This window comes from Diadema antillarum, unplaced genomic scaffold, assembly GCF_040938485.1.
Source record: "Diadema antillarum isolate AM-2024a unplaced genomic scaffold, OU_Dant_1.0 scf00000091, whole genome shotgun sequence".
Classification (NCBI taxonomy): domain Eukaryota; kingdom Metazoa; phylum Echinodermata; class Echinoidea; order Diadematoida; family Diadematidae; genus Diadema; species Diadema antillarum.
The window spans coordinates 430,149-451,979 of record NW_027270980.1 but is presented as its reverse complement, the minus strand read 5'-3'; the positions used below and the strand labels follow the sequence as shown (position 1 = coordinate 451,979).

Sequence of the window (21,831 nt, the reverse complement as noted above, 5' to 3'; positions counted from 1 at the left end):
CCATCGCCCATTCACCCTCCACGGGTGAATGCTCGTCAGCCAGACAAAGCTGAAGAAGTGACTCGGACGAGTCACGAAAATGTTTTCTCCGCGATTTTCACAAGTATGTCCAGTCGAACAGATTTAATTTGCACGCTTTTATGTATACTGCAGGCTATTTGTTGTGTTTTAATGCACGGACTATGTTATTATACATGTACTAAAGAAATAGCTTGGCTGATGTCAGTACTATGAACAAATTAAAAAAGGAAATAAATGGAATGAATGAATGAATGAATGAATGAAATCAATAATATGATTGTTAAAATGTTGTTTTTTATGTCATTAATTTCATTATTATTATTATTATCATTATTATTATTATTGTTGTTGTTACTATCATTATTATTACTATTATTATTATTATTATTGTTGTTGTTGTTACTATCATTATTATTATTATTAGCAGTAGTAGTAGTATTTCATTTGCATATGATTGTATTCTATTTCGAGTGCCTGCTAAGGATGCACTGAACATTAAGCCGTCATGGCAGTGACGGCTGCCCGTCCCCTCCGAAGGGCCTATTATAGGCAATGATGACAAACTTCCTTGTCTATTAAAGGGGAAATCCAGTCCAAATATAAGTCAGTCTGATAAGAAAGAGTAAAATATTACAAGTTCAACGGTAAGATTTTGGTCGAAATCGGGTGAAAAATAAGGAACTTGATATGACATTTTGAAGTTTGACTAATTTTTCAGCAAACAGTTATTAAAAGGTCAATATGAATATGCAAAATAGCAAAGTGAGCATGTCATCCCCACACAATTTCCATATTGTTTGTACGTAAAATTTTGAAATTTCTCGTTTTTCATTCAAACGCAATTTTGCCCGAGGCTCAAATCTTGATATATCTAACTGATAACTATTTTGAAGTTATTCAACCAGGAATAACATCATGTTTCAGACTTCAATGACAGAAACATCGAACTTTCATTTTTTTTTTTACACGATCAATGGAAAAATTGAGAGGGTATGACATGGTCAGCTCACTTATTTGCATTATCATTCATATCCATTGTACAAGAACTGTTTTGCCGAAATTAGCAAAACTTCAATATTTCATAACTTTCTTATTTTTCACCCGATATCAGTCAAATTTTGACCATTGAATTCGTAAGTATTTACTCTTTTTTTAGGCTAACTCATTTTTGGACTGGATTTCCCCTTTAAAGGTCACAACCGCGGCAGCCATGTAGGGTACTCGACCCATGACCTCGATTAATGACTTGGCGCCGTAGTTTTATCCATGATCTGACACTGCAAAATCTGGTGTTAATTTTCCGGTGCTCATTCTTTATGGTGTTAGATAAACACCTCCGGGTCCGGGTGTCATTTTGAAATATGAAATTGTGTGGGGTTTTTTTTTTCAATAGTTTCTCAGTTACTGCTTCTCTTGTCACTGCTTGTTGATTTTGATCTTCGACAAGACAATCAAGAATTTCCCGATAAAGTACTCGATTCCTGAAAAAAAAAATGTGTAAACACATTTACACCACAGTAACACCAGTTGGTGTGGTCTCTCATTGAAGCTGGACGGGTGTTATACCAATGACATTAACACCATCAATATCAAATCAACACCATTCGGTGTCATTATTAACACCAGCGCAGTGTCAAAAATATCACCAGCTACAGTGTCAAGTTAACACCACGAAGTGCCAGGTGAACACTTTTCAACACCATCACAATATATTGTTTACTCCCGTGGGTGTGGTCACCTGATCGGTGTTAGATTTAACACCCATGGTGTTAAATCTAACACAGATGTTTTTACAGTGTACATCGAAATTCATATGAATATGGTAGAAATTGTGAGCTTATTTGGTAATTTTGTTTACCAACTTGCCACTTTCTTTGATAATCCTGACAGCCTCTTTATGTCAAAATCTGGCAATTGCTTTGTGCAACGGACCTCTACTTCCTCTCCTTCAGTTCGTCCTTCTCTGTTAAGCCAATAAACTGCCCCGTCTATATAGTTGTTTCTTGCAGTTTGCCTTTTTATGTAACACATTTTGTTTCCTCAATTGTTTTCTGTGTGTGTCTGTGTGTGTGTCTGTGTGTGTGCTCCCATACAATTTTTGTTTTGTACTTCCCATTATTGAATCGCTGACTTCTCTATATACGCGCTTGTCCGTTGCTTGATCCTCTCTTTTCTAATAGCACAATGACTTTGTTCAAATAGTTCGATATAGGGCATACTTATGCTTTTCCCCGTTATCAAATGTTGAGTATGTCCGTAATACTCACATTGTATTACATTGACACGTTCGTTTTGTTTTATTGTAATTGAAAGAATGTGTGACATTAAAGCAAAAATTTGAATTGAATGGAAAACGTGAAAAAAAAAGAGTTGGGTCTGTGATTTCCAGTAATAATAATATGCCCCCACCAGCCATGGATGTTGTGATAACTTCACAACGAGTTACAACCAGCGTTCTGTGACGTTTTGCTTTTCTCCTTACAGATAGGACTACACTCAATGTGGAGGAGTTCACTGACCTGGTAGAATCTAGAATTGCGGGTCTAAATAAATCGGTACTCTTCGCACTCTCCGACCTTGATACGAACAAGGATGGCTACATCGAGTAAGTATTATGTCCTTGATTAGCAACATACTTGACCTCAACTACATTTCCTCATGCAGTCAACTCCGTGGCGATACCCTTGCAACCTCAGAGATTTTTGCTGTTTCTGTAGCCGACAATATACAGTGTTAAGATTCTTTACACATATTTTTTTTTCCTGCAGCAGCAATTCTATGAAGCTTTCTGTGATAATCAAAGGAATAATATTTTTGCTAAACAGAGAGTAAAGTTAAGTAAGCCAAGTAATCCTAAATGGATCCTAAATATTTTGGACTTTCTGTGTTAATAAATTGTCTCATATGACATTCGAAATGAACCATTAAAAAAATCATGTAAGCATTTCACTAAAATATCTGTTTCGGATATGCGGCAAGAGAAGACTACTGCGATAAATTTAGTCCTCCTAGTACATTAGACCTGACTGAAAGAGAAGGGAGAAGAAGTAGAAGAGACCAGACATCCCAAAGAAGTCGCAAGGTAACCCAAAAATAAACTGATGATGATGATAATGCTTTGATTTCCTTTGAGCGTCACTTCGCATGCAGGAGTGACCAATGACAGGTCTCTGAAAATGTCTCCTCGTAATTGCTCTTCCAGAAGAAAAATGACCAAACAGATACACAAATGCTTCGTTTTCGAACGTACTGCCGATAACTAATTTACGCAGGGTAGCTTCACCCTGCGTTCTAACAACCACCCCTCCCCCCCCCCCCACACACACACACACATACACCCACACCCACACACACACACACACACACATTATCATTCTGGGCATTCCCAAGTCGGTCCTAAACAGCAACTGATTAGTAAAACACATCAGTGCAAGTTTGAGGAAAATCGGACAATCAATGCAAAAGTTATTAATTCTAAAAGTTTGGGTGTTGTAACCACTGGGTATGGAGACTACTAGAGTTCATGACGTCATGTGCGGACAATTTAAAGAAAATATAAAGAGAATTCCGCAAAGATTCATTTTCATTGAAATTACACATTCCATCAACTTGACACTGACATACGAGCTTACGGGTTTAGTCATTATTCCTCCCTCTTTCTGAATATTCTTTATACATTTTCTTCATATTGTTGCCCACACAATGATGTCATAAACTCAAGTATTGTCCTTATCCAGTGGTTCCAACATAAAAATGTATAGAATTAATAACTTTTGCACCGATTGTCTGATTTTCCCCAAAACTTTTACTGATGTGTTCTACTAATGTTGCTGCTCTCACTCAATCCACATTATTTTTTTGGGGTTTTGGTTTCCTTTAATGAGAGATTTTCAGTGACAGCGTGATACCAGTTGTGTGTACTTTCTCTCTCTCTCTCTCTCTCTCTCTCTCTCTCTCTCTCGCCCCTTCAGCCGTGACGAGCTTCTGAAGAACATAAAGGCAAAGCTGGAGGGGAAGATGACAGAGAAGAGGATCGGTGAAATTTGTGACATAATGGTTACTGAAGCTGACAAGGACCAAGATGGAAAGATCAGCTACAAAGGTGTCCTTTCTCTCTTTAATGAAAGCACGTTTGAATTTTCCTCTTTCGGCAGGCAGGGAGAACAATAATTATGTGTACTTTTCATACTCAATAAAATTCTTTGGAAATGTCTTTACATTTTCGCTATGTTGTCGACCTCCTGCGAGATCACACATTGCTGAGGACGTCTTATCTAAAGATCCCATCTAGTACATGGATTTTACAACAACTGTAAAAATTAATAGTTTTGAATGGATTGCCTGATTTTCCTCAAGTTTTATCATTATAAAGTGTAATGCTGCATAGATTGTATTTTGATTTACTGCATTCACTAATAATGTACATTTGTATTTACGAAAAATCCATCTTTAATGAGTTTGATGAAATGAACCTTGTGAAATCATTACGTAAGAATGATTTGCCTGCGTAGAGGCATATAGTATGGTCTTTGTATTTTTTTCCTTTGAATATATATGTTTGTTTTGCTTTCTTTTCACGTACGGATTTATGTGGTCAAGCAGCATATTATATAGAAAGAGGAACATCATGTGATTAAATCATATTCAATTGATATCATTAAATTAAATTCGAGAAAAGAATACGGAAGAAGTCTTGTTTGTACACACACACACACACACACACACACACACATGCACATACACATAGGTCTATACATACGTAGGGGGCACGCATGGGTTCGTGTGCATGTGTATCTCTTGTGGTCCATGAAATCAAATACGCAAGCCTTGCTTTCATTTAAAGTGAAATGAAACGAAACTATATACTATCATGAAATCATGCGCAATATGTTGATTTAGATCGATACTTAGCGTAAGGGGCTTTCACGCACCTGGATTGCATGGAGCTACATAGTGTTGCGCACCGACCGCGTCGGGCTTACGGTACCTTACGCTGTACTTACGCCGGCCTGCGTAACAATTCGCCGAGCGACACAAGGGGGTTCGCGGGGTAAAAAGAAGAAAAAAAAAAGAATCATTATGCTTAAATTTTTTTCGCGTTCTTTCGGCGTAAAGCGCAGCACGCATATAAACACGGTTTATTATACAGTGCACTGTTACGCAACACTACGCTACTGTACGCCAATGTCTACTCAATAGTACGCTACGACGAAAAATCCTTTAAGGCTGGTACATGTACCAATAAAATGCAAACACTTCTTTTTCTCATTCTTTCGATGGCTTGTTTCCATGTTTGTTTGTTTGTTTGTTTGTTTGTTTGGGTTTTGGGGTTTTTATGAGCACGCGGCCTATTTCGGTGTAGTCGGTACGCAACACTATGTATAACAGGGCCGGTGTGAAAGCCACTCATGATGGGTATGAGTGTCAGATTACTTTCCATAATACATGTTTGTATTTACATGGTATGTCTCTCTCTCTCTCTCTCTCTCTCTCTCTCCTATCTCTTCACTTCGTATTTCCATGTTGAGGGTTCGCCATGCGAAAGTCTTAAAAAGCATATAGGCCTAAGTGATTTATTGGCAATCACCGAATTAGATACCTTTTCGTTTATTTGATTCTTTTTGTTCTGTTTTGTTTCCTTGATTACAGAGTTTGCAGCTATGCTGTCATAAGAGAACGGTCTCGAGCAGTCTAGCACGAACGACCGCATGCAGTCCTGGTCAGTGTTCTCGTAAGCAACCCAGTCACCGTCGTCATGGAAAACATCTTTTTCGACATGGTTTTATATCAGTGACTGACAAAGCTAAATGCAAGATTTCTTCTGTAAGGGGTGAAGGTACTATCTCGTGCTCCACACTTATACTGAATTTTCTTAATTTCAAATCTCCCTATTTGAAGTACATTTACAACTCACAAAAAATTACCCATTGTCGCGACTGTACTGTATTTCTAATGTAGGCCTACATAGAAATACTTTGTACCACAAACACAGCATACTCTGAAAATGTCTTAGGTATAACCGTTCCTGTCTCAAAATCCTATCCGCAAAAGACAACAAAATTTATGCACGTTTCTGTGGTGATATGCGTTCAATGTCATATTACTTATTTTAATTAATCTTTGCCATCACATGGCATGATCATCTACAAATGAAAACTACTATGTATTTCTGAGTATGTAATTCTTTAAAAAAAAGAAGAAAACGTTCACTGTACAATTACTTCATCATCCCCTGTTTAATTTTATATCTGGTACATGGGGTGTTTTAATTTCATAATCTCATATGTCTTTAAGGCAGAACAAGAAAGTCACTTCAAAACTAACACAAAAGGCGTTGTAATAAAGAAAAAAAGATCTGAGAACAACAATACAAAGTTGTGAGTTTTGTATTTGATGTGATGTGTCAGTATGTCTAGACGTCTGTTGTTTTCTATCGTTCTCCAATAAACAAGATATATTTAATGTCACAAGGTCCAGACAAAATAATGTACCATTTCAAATCTACCATAGGCCCACCAGGTATCGAATTTAAATCGCAAAAAAGACAGTTACCTGAAACGCCATTCCATGTTGGTGAAAATCGAACACCAGTTAAATCTACATTTATATAGAAGAAGTTTTAGTGACACTGCATGAAATAAGCGTGCTATAGAATATCAGCATTATACACACATTCTGTCATAAAATTATGATATTAGTCACAATCACAATGCGAAGTACATGGTGAGACTGCAGTGGTGATGTCCTCGCTTTATAAGGGTCTCCTCCTGGCCGTTATAACAATCTTTTGTCTGGTATAACTCTCCCAAGCAATCTGTAGGCCTATGCATGGTGCCTTGTTACCCAGAGCAAAGTGCGTGTGTGTATGTGCGTGTGTGTGTGTGCTTGTGTGTGTCTGTGTGTGCGTGTGTGTTCAGTGTGTCTGTGTGTATGTGTGTTGTGTACAATTTTGTACGTGTTAACTGCTAAATTAGTGTTCCGATTCCTTATCGGGATTGCCTAACAAATTAATAAACACTCTTCGAGTCCTGAAAAACAAAATTATCACTAAAAATCAATAATAAACACTCACCATTCGGTGAATAGTTATGACTTTTATGGCAAAACAAACCATTACAACTCATTTGCACACAAACTTGATTATAAAAGTGGACAACTTTCTTATTTCTTTTTCTTATTCACGAAGCCTACTCAATTTAATCAATGCCTTTCAGTGTTTACAATCGTCTTATACGACAAACTCGCTATATATCTTAAGGTAGATACTCCACCACATTATTTGGTATACATCAGACGAATGGCTATCATTTCTATACTGACTACAGTGTCTTAGGAGTCACTGTGTCTAGAGGGTAAGTGTGCTTTGAAAAACAAGAACAACAAATAGCCAAACCTTCTATAGCTGATATGAGAATACAAACTTGAGCTGAACAGTGCACAAATGGCCTTGATATTATACGAATAACGATGACAATTCACTGGACCTACCTGACTTGGACCGCAGGAGTGAAGGCGACTCGATTGTCAGCAGGTGCCAAGTCACGTGGTCTTTAACGTGGATGAAGGAGACGTTACCCCATGCAGTCTCACTGGTCTCCAGCACCTCATGGAGACATCTGGGAGCACGTCTCTAACTTTTATAATCTCAGGGACGTCTCCGCAGCTACCAGGCGTCCACTTGATAGGGCGCGGACAAGACGCGGACAAGACCCGGAATGCAAATTTGGTATTCCGCACTCCTTCGGCAACCTGTCCGCACGTTCCTGTGAACGTGTCCGCTCACTGTCCTAAACATGTCCGGGCGTTTCCGCACCTTCGGGAGAGAGAACAATTTCCGCGTCCAAATTTTGATCGAGACCAAAATTTGGATGCGGAAATGAATTTCTTGACATCTTCGGCGACTTGTCCTGACGATGTCCTGAGGATGTCCTGCTTGTCCGGAACCCTTTCGCTCCTTCCGCACACGCTCCGGAAAGAATCCCGCGGTGTGGGGAAGCTTCGCGAATGAAAGCGGAAGACACCAGGAATGTTTTAGGACAGCGCGGAGCCGATGCGGATCTATATATGCAAGTGTCCGGAACCGATGCGGAAATTTTGTGATCCAGACTAGAAAATGTCGACACTTTCCGCGAGCGTCATGCCAATGAAACGCAAAATGAGCAAGAAGGGAGGTGAGGCCCATGCAAATATCCCTATCACAGGCACACCTTTCGTCTAGTGATGAAGAACAGGTAAATCTAAGGAATTTCGGGTCCCAGAAGGCAAAGAAGAAAGTAGTAGAGACTGTGCCAAAAGCAACCAGAAAGAAGTGAAATCAGTCCCCCTAACTTCCTAGTAAGTTTACTAATATGTTGATTTGATCTTTTCAGAAATTATTTTTTATCTGAGTGACTTTTCTGGTTCCTATTACTTACTATGGTACATTTTCCTTTATGTTGTTTTCGTATTTTATTTGCAAACAAACTAGGTTGTCCTATGTGACAGCCCAGTTGAAAAATCACAAAAGTAGGTGGAAGTACACTCAGAAAAAAAGCAACATTTTTTTGGCTGAATGTTAATGTATTATATAAACATGAACAAGTTATTATTCATACGTAAATGCTTTCTAATGATACAACATATTAGAACAAAAGACAAATTCATCACGCTAAAAATCATGAATTCAATTGCAAAGATATATGCCTGTGGTCTCATTACAATGTAATATCTCTGAAGTACAAAATAACAACGAAAGCTAAAGATAATGGAGGAAAATGAAGAATTTTCTGTCAAACCAAAATTCAAGTGAAATGAGAGAAAAAAGCAATAAATCATGAACTCGAAAAAGTGTTAAATTTCTGTCTTTCTTTTGTTTTTTGTTTGTTTGTTTGTTTTTTGCTGAGTGTATGTATCTAAGTACACATTAAGCATCACAAATCATTTCAGAAATATTCTTTACCTGAATGATTTTCGTAGTTGTTATTACCTAATAATTCTATCTTCTCTTTTTGTTTTAGTTGCAAATAAACTCGATTGTCCAATTTGACAGCCCAGCTGAACCCCCCCCCACCCAAAAAAAGTAAAATTTAAATAGGTTAAAAATATTTCCCCATTTTTACACTTTATTTACAATAGGCTAGTTAGCTCTAAGCATGAAAAAAAAAAACTTCTCGGACTCGAATCATTGCAAAATGTTCAAAAGTGATCAAAATAAGAGGGATTTAGAGATGCACAAGGGTAAAAATGAGAGAAAGAAAAACAAATTTAATGATTAGGATCATTTTGGCATGCTCTGCAGAAGTATCAGACAAGACATGTATATATTTCACGATGAATAAAGCACAGGTCTAAAAGAGGAATAAAGAATATATATATATATATATATATATATATATATATATATATATATATTATATATATAAGTAACAGAACTGCAACAAAGTTCATGCTGTATTCACCAACGGTTTATTTCTTGTGAAGAAATAAAAAAAAGTGAAATAAAAGAAGGTTAAAAATATTTCCCCATTTTTACACTTTATTTACAATAGGCTAGTAAGCTCTAAGCATGAAAAAAAAAAAGACTTCTCGGACTCGAATCATTGCAAAATGTTCAAAAGTGATCAAAATAAGAGAGATTTAGAGATGCACAAGGGTAAAAATGAGAGAAAGAAAAACAAATTTAATGATTAGGATCATTTTGGCATGCTCTGCAGAAGTATCAGACAAGACATGTATATATTTCACGATGAATAAAGCACAGGTCTAAAAGAGGAATAAAGAATATATATATATATATATATATATATATATATATATATATTATATATATAAGTAACAGAACCGCAACAAAGTTCATGCTGTATTCACCAACGGTTTATTTCTTGTGAAGAAATAAAAAAAAAGTGAAATAAAAGAAGGTTAAAAATATTTCCCCATTTTTACACTTTATTTACAATAGGCTAGTAAGCTCTAAGCATGAAAAAAAAAAGACTTCTCGGACTCGAATCATTGCAAAATGTTCAAAAGTGATCAAAATAAGAGAGATTTAGAGATGCACAAGGGTAAAAATGAGAGAAAGAAAAACAAATTTAATGATTAGGATCATTTTGGCATGCTCTGCAGAAGTATCAGACAAGACATGTATATATTTCACGATGAATAAAGCACAGGTCTAAAAAAGGAATAAAGAATATAAATACAGTATGCTGTATTCACCAACGGTTTATTTCTTGTGAAGAAATAAACCGTTGGTGAATACAGTATGAACTTTGTTGCAGTTTTGGTACTTATCTTTTTATCTTGCCAATACGTGGACTACCTTATCAATATATATATATATATATATATATATATATATATATATATATACATTTACATATTTATGTATATTTTATGCCTAACTTGTGTTGTCCGGAAGGCATCCTGATTGTCCTCGTTCATTCCTGGTATAATCCTAGATGTTTCCGCGCTGCCCGGCTACGATTAGCATATTCCGAGGTATTTCGCGCTCTTCCGGAGTGATTCCTAGGAATGTCCGCAGTCAGTCCGCGGACAGTCCGCGGACAGTCCTAGGAATGTCCCAGGACAAGCCGATTCACAAAGTTATTCCGCGTCTGTCGTGGACAGGATGCCAAAATGACAACATTTGCTTCCGCAACCCTTCCGGGGCTTGTCCGCGCCCAAGTGGACGTCCGCCCTAAAGGAGACGTATGTTGCGACACGGATTGTCGCCCCTACACGGATTGTCGCCCCCGTCACGGATTGTCGCCTGGTGACAATCCGTGACGCTTGTGCAGTTCCCAGTTTTTGACCTCGAAGGCGACAATCTGCGTTGGCAAAAAATTTGTTGCGACACGGATTGTCGCCCCGTCACGGATTGTCTCCCCGGGCTCGGGGTGGTTCCTCCGGTGTTAAGCTTTGGTGGGATGGGTATGACTGGTAAGTTATGAGTATGCGTGTGTGTGTGTGTGTGTGTGTGTGTGTGTGTGTGTATTGTGAGCTGCACGATATGTGATGTGTATGATTTGTTGTTGTGTGTGGGTGTGTGTGTGTGTAAGTGTATAAGTATGTGTGTGTGTTTGGAGTATAATAACACAATATGTAGAAACTGTGCATGTGTGGTGGTTGTATTGTGGTAGTGGTTTGTTTGTGTGTATACGTGTGCCTGTATGCTTACGTGTGTATGTGGAATATAGCGGCGCTACTATGGCAATACAAACGCCTTCAGAGTGTATGAGCACGTGTTTAAAGAATTCACACCAGCGTTGATCTAAAAATAGTATGGGTGTGTCAACCAATATCAGCGGTGAGGCGGGCTAGGCGAGAGAGAGACTGAGAGAAAATACATACGAGGGAGGTACCCTCCCCAAATGTTATTTGTCTTTGTTCATTTTTCACTGCAGTCATTTTCTTCCATCAGTCTTATCAACTAGAACGTCCATATCACTATTCTTTGTCCCAGAATAGGTTTGGCATGCTTTATGCATGAGCGAATAATTTCCACACGCCGTAAAAAATTTATCAATCGTTAGTTGATTTTAGCACAAACGAACTGCCATTGCACACCGCTAATACATACGTAATACAAACAAACACCAACAAACACTCAAACAAATCCTCATAATGCAAATAAACCAACTCAACACTTTTTTTCCTTGATATTTATTGATTTCATTCAAATCATTCATAAATCGACCCATTCTGGGTGTAACATGAACAAAAAAAAAGTTACAAATGGCAATTCGAAACACAAACAAATCAATTTGTCAATTTATACCACAAATAATCTCACTTCAACATAGATAACTCGATTATAGACCAACCCTACTAATAATTTCTTCACGAGAAAGTTTTGACATGTAGGGCCCTACCAAACCTATATTCCTTGAATATATTGGTTTGGATCATGTAACACCTTCTTATACATAAAGAACACAAATACATTACACAAATCTAGAATGAAATCAGTCATAAAAAACCCGACCACCCCCTCCCCTCCCCAACCGAAACAAATCTAGGGCCTACATCTATCCTAAATATTAAATCCTACCAACATCTGTCATACCATTTATAACTATCCTTCTTCAAATCCAATCCCCAACCCACCAACCCCTGATTAAGCAAAACCTAAATCATCCCACACCCACATTCACCAACCCAAATACATACATACATACACACACACACACACACACACACACACGAAGTCGGACGAATGAGCCTTCGGACGAATGAGCCTTCAGAATAACAAACTTTTGCAATAACGAAATATAACCCCCTTCCCACATACCGACGCACACCCGAACCGATACCACATTCCTTCCTGATGAAACGATTTCCAAATGTTGATAAATAAGACATAATGGACCGTATGCAGAAAAGCAGCATCCGCCCGCACGCAAGCTCCACTCCGAATTACAAATCTGCCAAACAAACTCATCAAATTCAAAGCTGCTGATAAAATCAATATCAACGTTTATGCCAGCAACAGCTTACTAGGTATCCCTCCCCACGCGCAGCTAGAAAACATACGCAAAAAACTGACATAATAAACACATTCTTCCATCACACACACACACACACACACACACACACACACACACACACACACACTAAATTATCATGTGCACGCGCACATACACACTTCCTTGAAACCTCACCATGACTTTTTACATGGCATGTTTGCATGGATGTAGCCATGTAAGTTATGTGCAAAATGTGCTTCGAGGGCGGGCGACAATCCGTGCCGCCAACGCCCATTACGAATTGTCGCCCCGAGCAGGAGGCGACAATCCGTGTCGCAACAGACGTCTCCGAGACCTGCTAGAAACTATGATAGAAAAAAGTTCCCCCAAAAGTCGAACATACTAGTACATTGTATTAGAATTTCCCGCGACTCCCAAGAGACTCGAGTTGCAACTAGGTCTCCTCCTATTCCAATTCCATTCCACCAAGGCCATTGAGATACCCTCTTAACTATTCACACACACCATAAGATTTGCTCTTGTTTTGCTTATAGCCTTGCTACAGATACATCAGAGATATACGTGCACTTTATTCCAAAACAAAAACAATACTCCTACCTTTCGCCCGGAGGCTTCCTTTAATGGTTTTAGAGACCTAGTCTGCCTTCGGTGTATTGTGTATAAGTGTGTGGGTATAGAAAGGGAGGTGAGATGAAATCCGAGGTATATATAGATAATCATGACATTGTGTGAGTCTGTTTGTGTGTCCTGGCACTTGCAGACTGCTATAGGTGAAGATCCATTACACATAAAAACAAATAGAATTTCACACAAGTTTGGAATAAATAGTTCTATAGGTCATGGAATTGTCAGCGTGCAACTGATGGAGAGAAATGAGAACGCGAACAAAGTTAATGTATAATAACCACATGTGCATGTAATTCTACTTCTGTGTATACTTGGCGTCTTTTCAGCGGTGTACGCTCTACTTTGAAGTCACTGTTGCATGATGTCATTTAAGGAAAAACTCCCCCCCCCCCCCCCCCCCCCCCCCCAATCGGGTAAAGGAAAATATTACATCACATCAGTGAAATTTTTAGTTTGATTATTGGACAGTCCATTCAAAAGTTACCAATTTTTTAAAAGTGTTTGTGATTCCCACGTGCCATCCTGAACAAGCGCTCGAGCAAAGATACTGGGAAAATAATACAAAGAATTTGTCATCTTTCTCAGTCATCAAACAAAAATTTGCCCGATCTTGACTTACTCTTATTTATAAAAATACAACCCGAATGCATCTCAGTCACAAGCATATTTTGAATGTGTAGGCCTATTTATCATTACTAACATTTTATTCAATATATCTTAATCATCTATCATTAAATATTCATTTTTATTAATGCTCATGTTCTCAATGAGACGTCATAAATTGTTATGTATATCCAGTAGTTTGTGCTTCTGTACAAATACATAAAAAAGCAATAATCCCCTATACTGCTGTAGACCAAGTTTGCTCAAACCCCCACGGAAGTGCTTTCCCATTCATTTTGCAGTCTGAATTTAAACATACACAGAGAAGTCGGGGATAATAATCCCAAAACGCTTTTGTTTGTTTGTTTGTTTGTTTGTTTGTTTGTTTGTTTGTTTGTTTGTTTTTTAATATGGTGGGTGGTTTTTTTTTTTTCACTAATCACTTAGAATAGCCACTGGTGAATAGCATTCCAAGCAAACAACCAACAGTCCAATACTTGTTATTTTAGACGAGCAGCTTTTGCTATACGCTCGTTTGTCCGTGCCTGTATAGTCTGGTTTTCCGGGCTGTTGCTTTTCTTGGTCAGTCAAATGAATCGTCCAAGGCTTGCTTTCTACATACCTCTAATCGTTTTGTTTGCTGTCGCTGGCCATTACTTTTTACCTCGAATTTCATAGTAAACAAAATGCATTGCGAGTATTCTACATTATCTGCCGCTCGTAACTCGTTGGCTAATAATGCTCTTCTATGACAGTAATAAAAATGATGTGTCTATATGAAGAGGATTCTAAAACTTACCAGTTTAAGCGACTGTAAAAAACTTGAATAACTTGAATATGAGACCGCTCTGAAGCAAATTATGTTCACACAACAATAGATATATAATGTACTCTTAAATGATTCCACAAGAATTGAAACAATCATCCCCCAGCATTCCAACTGATTCCCACAGATCAGTTACTAGACATCCCCTTTAAGATAAGCGACCAAAAGACCAACATGCATCAGACAGGATAATCATTTTCTTCAGGCGTCCTTTGAGGCCGTCGACACTAATCTGAGACTATGCAAAGAATTGCTCACGAGATAATCCCATTCTTAAGAAAATAGAAGAAATACAATGTGAAAATACAATGGGAAAATGTTTTATCCCCCCCCCCATCCTTAAATTCCAATTTACTTCGAACGCTTTCGACTTTTGAAAAAGCTGGATTCTATCATGCTTTCAAAAATAATGTGCAATAATTATCGAAGAAAGAACAAGGTAATAAAATTATATCTTTGGAATATGCCCTCCACCGTTATGCCACACGCATAATGGTGGAGGGCATATTCCAAAGATATAATCCGTGAGACAGGGTCATTTTAAGATCCAAGCACTACCAGACATTATAATCTCGATAACAATAGACTTCCATGAAGGACAGCATGTTATGTAGGTCTTACAACTGTAAATAACTTCCTAGAGACACACTCAGATGTAAAACAAAACAAAAAACAAAAAAAAATTACATTTTAAAAATACACAATAAAATCGATATCCTTTGTTTATTTGTTATCTGGGTAATCGAAGTTGGTTTTCTTTGCATGGAAGGCTTTTCAGGCAAAATTTCGTTCATAGGTATTCAGAGAAAGCCTATAGAGGACTGGTTCTCTACTCAAAATTAATTAACGTGTCTTATTAATCTACGCTTAATACATTTTAAGGTATCAAGTCAATATGAATTCAAAAGAATGTGTGATCAGCTTTAATGGAGGTGTATTGTGAGTTGAAGGAGTCATCCTCAACCTCACTAGTTTCAAACAGGCTGGATAGTATCTATTAGTATCTTTTGTCACGGAAAAGTGATGGGGATATGGGGCTAGTCCACTTAATTTACGAACGTGAGAAACCTAGACGCAGATTTGAAAAGAAAGTATGCCATTTTGTTTTGCTGTCACCTCGCAAGAACGTTGGAACTATCGCTAATTTTCATTACAGACTGCCGCCGTAGGACATAATGGGGTCACCGGAGAAGTGCCCAGTGAATCTTCATTCGTTAGCACAATCATTTCAAAAGGAAAATACCTTACCATCGAATTAATTCGAGGCCAGTTGCAGTGCCAGCCACGAAAGGCCAGTGATAATCATTCAGACTCAATTTGAGGAGCCGGAGATTTTCCTATTCTTAGCATGATTCTGGAATGTTTGGGACACGAATCTAAAAAGCTGTATGCCTGTACTGGGAAAGGGAAAAGAGAGATTCCCCAACTCCCTGGCAATATAACGTTACGTAGAAGTCTTATTAGCATTTTCAACTATTCCTGGCAGAAGTGGCAGAGGAAATGAAATTAGGATATTTTTAAATGGTATTTGTATAGTTTAAAAAAAACACACAAAACTAAAGATTCAGTGTTTGTCAACTTTGGAGTGCAAGTAAACCAGGTTGTAAGTACAATTAATATTAGAACCAAAGCGTGACGACCAGCCTTCAGAATAATGGGATGGAGTTTGGAGATAATTGTCACATCTTACTAAGTACTTTTAAAGCTGACCTCACGTACTCATCATAATGAATCTGTCCAGAAAATCTTATGAAAGGTGTATATTGCCTAACAATCGCTTGCCCTATGATTGATTACGTAACACTGTTTGATTTTTTTTCTCGCTTTGTCACTGTGGTTGTTTTGCTGTTTCGTCTTGCACTTTTTCGAAATTGGTATCGATATTGGTTTAACTTGTAAATAAATTATATACATTACATTAATGCTCTCGGGTGGTACTGTATTATTTAGGACCGTACCAAGAAAGAATAAGAAATGCAGCATGCATTTAGTCTTGAGGGTCGAGTGCATTGCGGGTAAAAATGAGGAGTTCATCTTCAAAATACACCTCAGTTATTACCCTATGGGCATGTTTTCTGTCAAATTTAGAGTGACTATAGACTTGATGCAAGCAACAAGTAGGCCCTATAGGATTATAGGCGAGGAGCAGGGGGAGGGTATAACGGGACACACTGAAAAGTGTTCAAGGATAATCCCCTCCCACGATATAAGAGAGGCAATTGTGGGTAGATATTATATTAACAGATAAAGGTTACTTTTTAAAAGAGAAATAGGATGAACTGCTTCGATACCAACCATGAAATGTATTAATCGTACGTGTATGCGTGTGTGTGTGTTTGTCTGTGTGTGATCGTGTGTGTTTTTACCTCCTCAAAAACATACCTTTCACGTATGCATTTAGACAAACAATCGGCCAAGCAGACAGATTACAACAGGGCCCCATTTCATTAAAAAAAAGTTGATGATAACAACTGTTGTTGGAATGACAATTTGATTTGATTTGATTTGATTTATTGATTCCTGTATCATCATTTTACATGAACATGCATGCACATGTCTATATACATACATTGTTGGAGCCATACATACACATAAACATCAGTGGCTAACAAAATATTTTTCTTCATTGCCTTCACACAATGTACAGCAGAAATGTATCAGCAATACAACCGTACAATGGATGATGAACAGTATAGGGTTATAGCTTAGGCGTGGCTTGAAATGCGTGCAGCCCTCGTACATAATACACATATAGATAAAATATGAGAGAGGGATGACTTGCGTAGAGATAGGATAGTAGAAAGGAGAAAGGGAAAGGAGAGGTTTGTCTGCTTTCACTAAAGGCTTACACAAAGTTAGTTCACCTGGATCATTGATCAGTAAGGCATGACAAAATATTTCTCACCGAGGTATAGGTGTGAACAGTGACAGTTCATTGTTGGTTACATAAGATTACACAATAGATGAAATGCGGCGATATTTCTACGAAGGAATTTCGTGTATTATACACGAACAATGACAGCGAAATTATTGATATCGAAAGAGTAATATTGTTTTTACAGCTTTCCTAAAAGAATACAAGGACTTTAAACTTCGAATTTCAGAAGGAAGGGAGTTCCAAACATCGGGTCCGGTGTGTCTGATAGATTTCAGAGCCATCACTGTTTTAGGATTATATAAATGAAATTTATCAGATTGGGATAAGAATGTAGGCCTATGTCCTTGTTTAATTGAAATAGCGAGAAGAAAGAAGATGGCAACTGACCATTATGTAAACGAAACATAAAGGGTGAATTTTGAAAAAAAAAATAATAATGTCATTTACCTTGAGTGTTTTTAATCCTGCGAATAAAGGATCTGAATGGTCTCGATAACTTGAGTTGGTGCATATACGTATAGCTTTCTTTTGTAGAAGCAATATATCATCAATGTGACTTTTTGAAGTTGCCCATACAATATTACAATGTACGATAATATCAACGAGTTATATAACATGAATAAAATATTCTTAGGAACAAAATACTTAAGCTTAAGGAGTATACCAACGTTACGAGACACTTTATCAGAGATGTATTGTACATGTGTCGACCATTTCATATTTTCATTTATGTAAATTCAGAGAAATTTGATACTTCTTTTTTGTTCCAGTGGTGTACCATCCACTATAATATTCAAATGTTGCATTTAAGTTTTATGCTTCTTATTATAAACATAAATGAAATTTGTCTTTCTTAAATTAAGTGATAATCTAAGTTTACTCTTAAACCATGTAGATGATTTCGGTAATTCAGTATCAAGAGTTCTTCGGAGGGAATGAAAATCAGAATTGGAACAGAATACGTTGGTGTCATCGGCAAACATAATATCTTGCAGTAACATAGATGAGTTGAAATATCATTTATATACACTATAGAAATAATAGCGGTCCCAATATAGATCCTTGTGGGACGCCACATTGTATAGGTAATACTTCAGAGTTAACAGATTCATAATACACATATTGCTTTCTATTCGATAAGTATAGTATTCTTTGAACCATTCTGGTGGAATACCACGAACTCCATAGCAATGCAATTTACGTATAAGAATAGTGTGGTCAAGAGTATCGAATGCCTTTCTTAGGTCCACGAAAACACCAATGACATGCTTTTGTTCAGCTAAGGCAGTCGACACTCTATCGTACAATTGGGCTAGTGCCATATCATCTGTAGAATGGTCTTGATTAAGTAAATCATTCTTGATCAAAAAAGAATACAGTCTATTATACACAAGCCTTTCTATTACCTTAGAGAGACTAGGAAGAATAGAGATAGGACGGTAATTGGATACAAGAGAGGAATCATCTTTTTTATTTATTGGAATAACTTTTGCAATGTTACACGCATTCGGAAATATACCAGTTGAGAGAGAAAAATTACAAATATGTATTAAAGGTGTCAATATATATGCTACCAACAATTTGCTTTAGAAAAGACGTGCTCATTTCATCATGACCAACTGTATAACTTGATTTCAATGAATGTACAATGTCAAGGATCTCACTATAATCTGTTGATTTAAAAAATATTGAGTTATCATTTGACGTACCTAAATACCGCGAAACTCTGTTTGTGTGGGATCTATTTATAAAGCTTGACTAGAACCTATATTAACAAAGTACTCATTAAAACAGCACGCCACATCTCTAGGATGACATAGTGTTTGTCCGTCACGTATAATTTGAAATGTTGGCACCTTCTCTTGCTTTAGTACCAATGACTTCATTGATAACCTTCCAAGTGGCTGATGTATTTCCAGTAGCATTTTTGAAGGCTTCCGTGCAATACATTCTGCGGGAAAGCCTTATGATTTTTGTTAATTTATTTCTATATAATTTATATCGATTAACGTTATCACTATTAGGATACCGTTAGCTAAATTTATATAACACATTTCTTTTATTAATTGATTTACAATTGCCATGGTAACGGTTAGAATTCAGCTTCCTGATTGGTTGCTGCTATATGGGAAGTTGCTATTCCAGCAAGAGTTGCTATCCTAACATGTTTTATGAAATGGGGCCCAGATCACAGACAGGTGGATGCACTGGTGTGTAGTCATCTCTCCAGCCAAGAATTTAACGATTTGCATCGGTAGATGGCGCTCTTCCATTACAACGTACGCGATTCTGATAATTAATCGCTCATTGACAGTTTTTCCTAGAAATCACTACATAATAAGTACTTGCAGTATGGTGTTGTGCATGATTTTTTGCTCACGTTTCAAAAATGCAGAAATGAGCTGGCAAACACGTAAACTAACAAACTGTAACAAAGCTCCGTAATTGTGAAATTATACTTCCCCATGCGCATTACATGGTGCACTTTTGTGCTTACATGAGTTGCATGACTATGGTATGATGACTATGCCTCGCTCTCCAAGACATGCAGAGACGGAATGATAATTAAGTGTTTATGCCAATGTGTTTTCTAGTTGGCAATTATTAATTGTATTATGTGAGGGCGCTGTTTCATAGTGGATAAGACTCCCGACTCCCGTTCGGTGGACCCGAGTTGGAATCCCGCCCAATGCTTACGTCCTTGGACAAGATGTTTTTACTCACTATGTCCCTCTCGACCCAGGTGTATGGTACCTGGCAACGCTAGGGTAATGATAATAACAGGGCCCTCTTGTAAAGCAGTGACAACACTGAAGAGGCTACCCTGGGTAAATAAGACATTATTATTATCATTATAAAATAGAAATTATCTTGAATCCAGACGGTAATCCGTATCACTACCAAGACGATAATCATCTATCCTGTTTCTACAGTCATTATTAACGTTTCCTGAAAATTTCATCCACATCCACAACCTTTGGGTTATTTTGTTTTAGATAGACAAACAATAAAGAAATAAACAGACAAACAAACCAAGCCGGCAAAAGCAAAGCCGTCTTGTCTGAGACACTGAACTCCACAACATTCGGTTTCATTGCTCCCGTTTTAGGCTGTGCTATCTTTATACATTTTGTATATACAAAGTTAAATAAAAAGCGGGGTATGGTTCTGCATTTTATACGTCATCACCGAAATTTTATCATAAGAAACAAGCTATGAAATTCGAGTGGCTTATGATAAAGTGCAGCAATATGTTTTTACCTGATAAAAACAATGGCAAATATCATGATTATGGATGGTGTTAGTTTTGTAAGAGTGACATTGATTCTGTCTGTCCACAATAATTTCCCCAAAGTTCATCGTGATAAGTAAAGTGACATTGAAGCGATACATAAATAATCAAGTCAGTTGAAAAGTTGGTGGGTAAAAGCAGTAGCTGCTGCAGCTGCAGCAGTTAGGTAAATCTGCCCTCCCAAGGAAAAAAAAAAAGAGGAGAAGTATCTGTATGCATAATACATTGCAGCTACTGTTTTGTTTTGTTTTTCCCTGAGGAGGGCAGAACTATAACGCTTGTGCCAGCAGAGGGGGGTGTTCAACATAACGAGCTTTTTCTTTACCCGTCCATCTGAAAGAGATGTCAGTCGAACTGCTTTAATCATGCCTGTATCATAAGGGTAAATAGAATATAGTTTGATAAAACTGAGTTGTGAATACGTGGCCTGAGAGACATTATCAATGGGTTTTGGATTCTACAGGTATTATGTCCATTGTTTGCTTCCAAAGTTTATGCTGCTTAGCTGGGATTTGGGATGACGCACCATACTTATTTATAAATCATCAATGAATGCTTTCAAGTTTTTAATTGCTGAATGCGTATCAAAAAAAAAGAACGACAGCCAAAACAAACAAAACAACAGAAGAAATGTCTATTTCATAAGCAATAAAGGAAAACGTGGTAACAAAATTTTTCAGAACAGCAATAAAATCACAAGGACTGTTAATGTGCAATTCATATTGTGAATGGTCGGTCATTGGTGATTAGGAAGATATTGTATATGTGATTGTGTGAGTTATAAAAACAGATCTTATGTATGATTCAAGGTCAATCTTAAAAATGGTAATCGCATTCGAAATCTGTAAGAGTGCCTCGTCAAGTCGATTATTGTAAGGTACAATACTGTCGTTCGGTCAACTATCTTTCGAAATTACAGCTCATTGTGATCTACTATTAATTTTGCTTCAATCCAAAACGTGTTATTCTGTCCTTGGATTTGCGTGAAGAAAGGGTCTATCATATCACACGTTCCGCTGTTCTTAAAGTGAAAGCAGATGAGACACATTACAATTCAAATCTGAAAATAGAATCTAATCACTCTTGTGTACAAACTTCTTTTATTCCTAACAGCGACCTC

At 37.4% G+C, this 21,831-nt stretch overlaps 1 protein-coding gene across 1 annotated transcript in view; it reads left to right on the top strand.

Annotated features, from left to right (window-relative positions):
- Positions 1-2,630, top strand: part of LOC139718207 (uncharacterized) — a 42,128-nt gene extending 39,498 nt beyond the window's left edge. Inside the window, exon 13 of the mRNA XM_071629686.1 lies at positions 2,506-2,630. Within this exon, the coding sequence (XP_071485787.1) occupies positions 2,506-2,630 (125 nt within the window). The remainder of the gene's footprint in view (positions 1-2,505) is intronic.
- Positions 2,631-21,831: the final 19,201 nt, after the last annotated feature.